The 3,722-nt window shown below is 27.4% G+C and overlaps 1 protein-coding gene across 1 annotated transcript; it reads left to right on the top strand.

Moving 5' to 3' along the window:
• Positions 1 to 243: 243 nt before the first annotated feature.
• Positions 244 to 2,430, top strand: PCYB_001820 (hypothetical protein; the record flags this gene model as incomplete). The annotated part of the gene is made up of 3 exons (XM_004227604.1): positions 244 to 291; positions 426 to 1,235; positions 1,324 to 2,430. 3 exons carry the CDS (start codon positions 244 to 246, stop codon positions 2,428 to 2,430), a joined length of 1,965 nt encoding a protein of 654 aa, XP_004227652.1.
• Between the last annotated feature and the right edge of the window lie 1,292 nt (positions 2,431 to 3,722).

Here is a 3,722-nt window from a genome sequence, read left to right as displayed (position 1 = left end):
TATGTAAATCTACCCCCATTTTGACTTATGTTCCTTCTAGTTATTTTTTGCTTTCCGGTATATTGTAAAATATATATACCCCAATCTGCTTTTGCAAAAGATCAATGTGATGACCAATACATAAAACATAACACTTGAACCCTCAAACTAATCCCTGAAAACTAAACCTAAACTTGGACCTTAAAACATGAACCCTGAACCTTACTTATACAACAATAAGTTCTATTAAATCGTTTTGTCACTATGTCTAAGCATATTGTAGATGAGGTCATTGAAATATTAAGAAAAGATGTAAGCTATCTTTCAGGAAAAAACTGATTCTTATCAAAATTTTATGCATGTATTTCCCCTTTTGTGAATTCATCATTGAGAGGGAATTAATAATATTAACATTTATATTTTGTAATTTTTCCTATTGTTCATAGAACGCTTTTTTGAAAGAATCATATTTATATAAGCATTATGATCTATTAGATAATGGTATGGAATCATATAATACATCTACAATATGTGATTACAGAATGAAAGACCCAAAATTCCTTAAGCTGTGTTATGATCTAGAAGGTATTTTAAATAATTTGGACAATATTTGTGAAGGAATAAAATCAAATTATAATAAGTGTTGTGATCGTCTAATTTATTGGTTATACGGAAAAATAAGAACAAGTAAAGCTAATGCTATAGATATATATAATCTATATGAAAGTTTGAAATATATTTTGAAAAATAAGCCTTTTAAAAATAAGAACTATGTATGCGATAAAATATATGACTCAAAAATGTATGATATGAGAGTGTTAAAGCATAAGAGAGAATTATATGATTTTGTAGAAATTTATGATATTATTGAATCTAAATTGAAGGCAAAAAACGAGCATAAGGATCTGTATTGCAAGTACGTAGTGTATATTTTTCAATTATTTAAAAACATGGAAGCGAAAGGAGAACATGGGATATATAAAGATGAAGTTATGCATTTTCAGGAAAAATTTTTGTATAAGGATGATATGTTAGAATCATTAGATAATTTATGTCCAAACATGTGTATAAAATCCGTTTTCGATAAAGCGAGAATAACTTTATGTCCCTCCAAGAGGGCAGTTGTAATGCCAACACAACTAAAAACTAATGAATGTGAAAACACCACAAAGGAATATCCAGATAAATCCCTATCGGGAATGGAAAAATATGTACATTATAACTTTTATTTTATAATGATTAATTTGAAATATTATGTGACCGTTCAAAAGAAACATAATTAACGTTGCTAGAAAGATCTATGTAATGCACACACATGATGTATGCTTTCTATTTAATTTTCAGGAGAGCATCTTAAAAGATTTAGATGCAGACAAAATATATAAAAAATTGAACGATAAGAAGGATATCAAAAATTATTGTAGTGACTGCAATGAAGTATTATCATTAGAAGAAAACTATCCAGGGATTACAGTTATGTGTAAAAAGTTAGCAAGAAATTTAAGAACAAACATGTCCCATATTCAGGGTAATGTAACTAATGCCAGCGACCGTTGTTTATATTTTATCCACTGGACATATGGTGAGCTAAAAAAAATATTTAATATAAATTCGAGAAATATTCACAGCATAGCGGAAGTTTCCAAAGTGCTTGATGTAGGAACTAAAATCAATAATGAGTTAATACTAAAAGATATCCATGATAATTATGCATCCATACAGAAGGTGTTTGATTCTAAAGCCAAATCATCACAAGAATTTTATAAAAATTTTAGAGCAAATCAACAAAGTGATAAAAATACCAAGTTGTCAAGTTTAATAGCAGAAAGATTAGTGTACAATCATGAATTATCTAAACATAAGCCATGTTTCCATTACTTTGATTGTATATTAGAAGAATGTATGGAAATGAAAAATTTGCATGATTATTTTAAGAATTTCGACAGCATGAAAGAAGGCAAAATATCAGAAGCTAATAACAATAGAGAATTGTATTGTGATTACGTTGCTTATATATATGGGTTGTACGAAAAATATATAGATGATTGCTGTATTTGTTACTTCGCTTCAGATAAATGTATTGAAAATTGTCCACATTATTTTAAATGCGATGAAAAGTATGACCCATACAACTTTTATTCGGAATTAAAATGCGACAACATTCTACCTGGGAAAAAAATCACAAAAAAAGTAGGTAAACCTAAAAATATTAATCACCAAGCTGTAGTGAAAACTGAAAATGTTAATCAACATATTGTAACTGAAATAGAGAATACGAAAAGCGTTGGATATGAAGATTTTACATGGGATCCCTTCCCTTCATTCTCATTGTCTGCCTTCAGCTTCTTGGGGATATTTTTGCTAGTTTTCATTTTTTACAAAGTAAGTACCCATTGTTACGCTAAAAAGGTCGTTTTTTTTTTCGTTAATTCGTACTCTAAATTTATATAAAGGTGAAATTTTAAAATAGGTATATTATGCGCATTATGAATATATATTTATATATTTTTTTTTTTCTATTAGTTTATCCCTTTAGGAACATGGTATATCAGGAGGGCACAAAAAAAGAAGAGGGATTATGCCAATTTTGATAAGGAATACAATGAGAGGCTAATGATGAATCACGCAGAACAAGTTATCAGAAATCCGGCAAACAGAAAAGTACATATAAGTTATCAAACAGGTTGAGAATGTTTTACAAAATGTTTTATGCTACATCAACAGGGGAAAAATTAAAATAATAATGAGCCTTAATATGGAGTTTTTCGTGGAATATGAAAAAATATGTAAAGCGTAAAATAAGCCCCTATTAATCAAATGATAGGATAGAAGTTGTGCATTTCAATATTGCATGAAAAAGCTAAACTTAATCGCCATAATTTGGATCAAGTGCTAATTCAATTTGCATGTACAAAAGTTTTAGCATTCAGTATATTTATGAAAGAAGGAAAATAACGCTCAGTTATTTAACCAAGAATGAGATAATAAATTTGAAAAAATAAAATTGAAAACAAATTAATGACCACACATGCTGGAAAGCAACGGTTTTTTGGAATACTACATATAAGCAATGCATAATGAAGGGTTTCACCTAAAAAACATTCTTTTTAATTTTTTTCTTCTATATGCAATAACCTAATTTAAAAATTTTTTTGTGTTTTTTAAATGTTTCCTTTTTTTTTTCTTTTGTAAATATTTGTTTTGGCTTATTTCTTTGCCATATTAGCTACCCATAAACTTGTCAATTATATTAACATATCATTGCAAATTTTAATTAGTTTGTTTATTTGATCATTTTTACTACAAATATAGAATGTTTTGTCTGATAAAAGGTGCTAGGTTAATAGGAGAAATTATATATATTATAGTAGGGTAGTTCTTTATTATTAATAAACGGAAGTAATAAATAGTAATTAGTACGATGAATTGGTACATATTATGGGATCTTCTTAACAAGGTAAGATATAATACTCATAAATGTGATTATTTAGCCTTCCCTATATCACTTATAAAATGTGTGAAATAAACATATTCTTCCATTTATACAAATGTATATATTTTAATTTTGCATGCTTATAAATGATAAAAAATATATCTCATTAGATCTACACAAATGCTAAAAAATGAGAAACTTACTGCTCATTTTTTTAAAAACATTAACATTTATCAGAATAAATACAAAACTTTATTGTTACTAAACTGAATAGCATCACATTTGCATATTAGTAATTTATTGAGGGTTT

This window comes from Plasmodium cynomolgi (assembly GCF_000321355.1).
Source record: "Plasmodium cynomolgi strain B DNA, scaffold: 0048, whole genome shotgun sequence".
NCBI classification, from domain to species: Eukaryota; Apicomplexa; class Aconoidasida; order Haemosporida; family Plasmodiidae; genus Plasmodium; species Plasmodium cynomolgi.
This window is presented reverse-complemented; position numbering and strand designations above follow the sequence as displayed.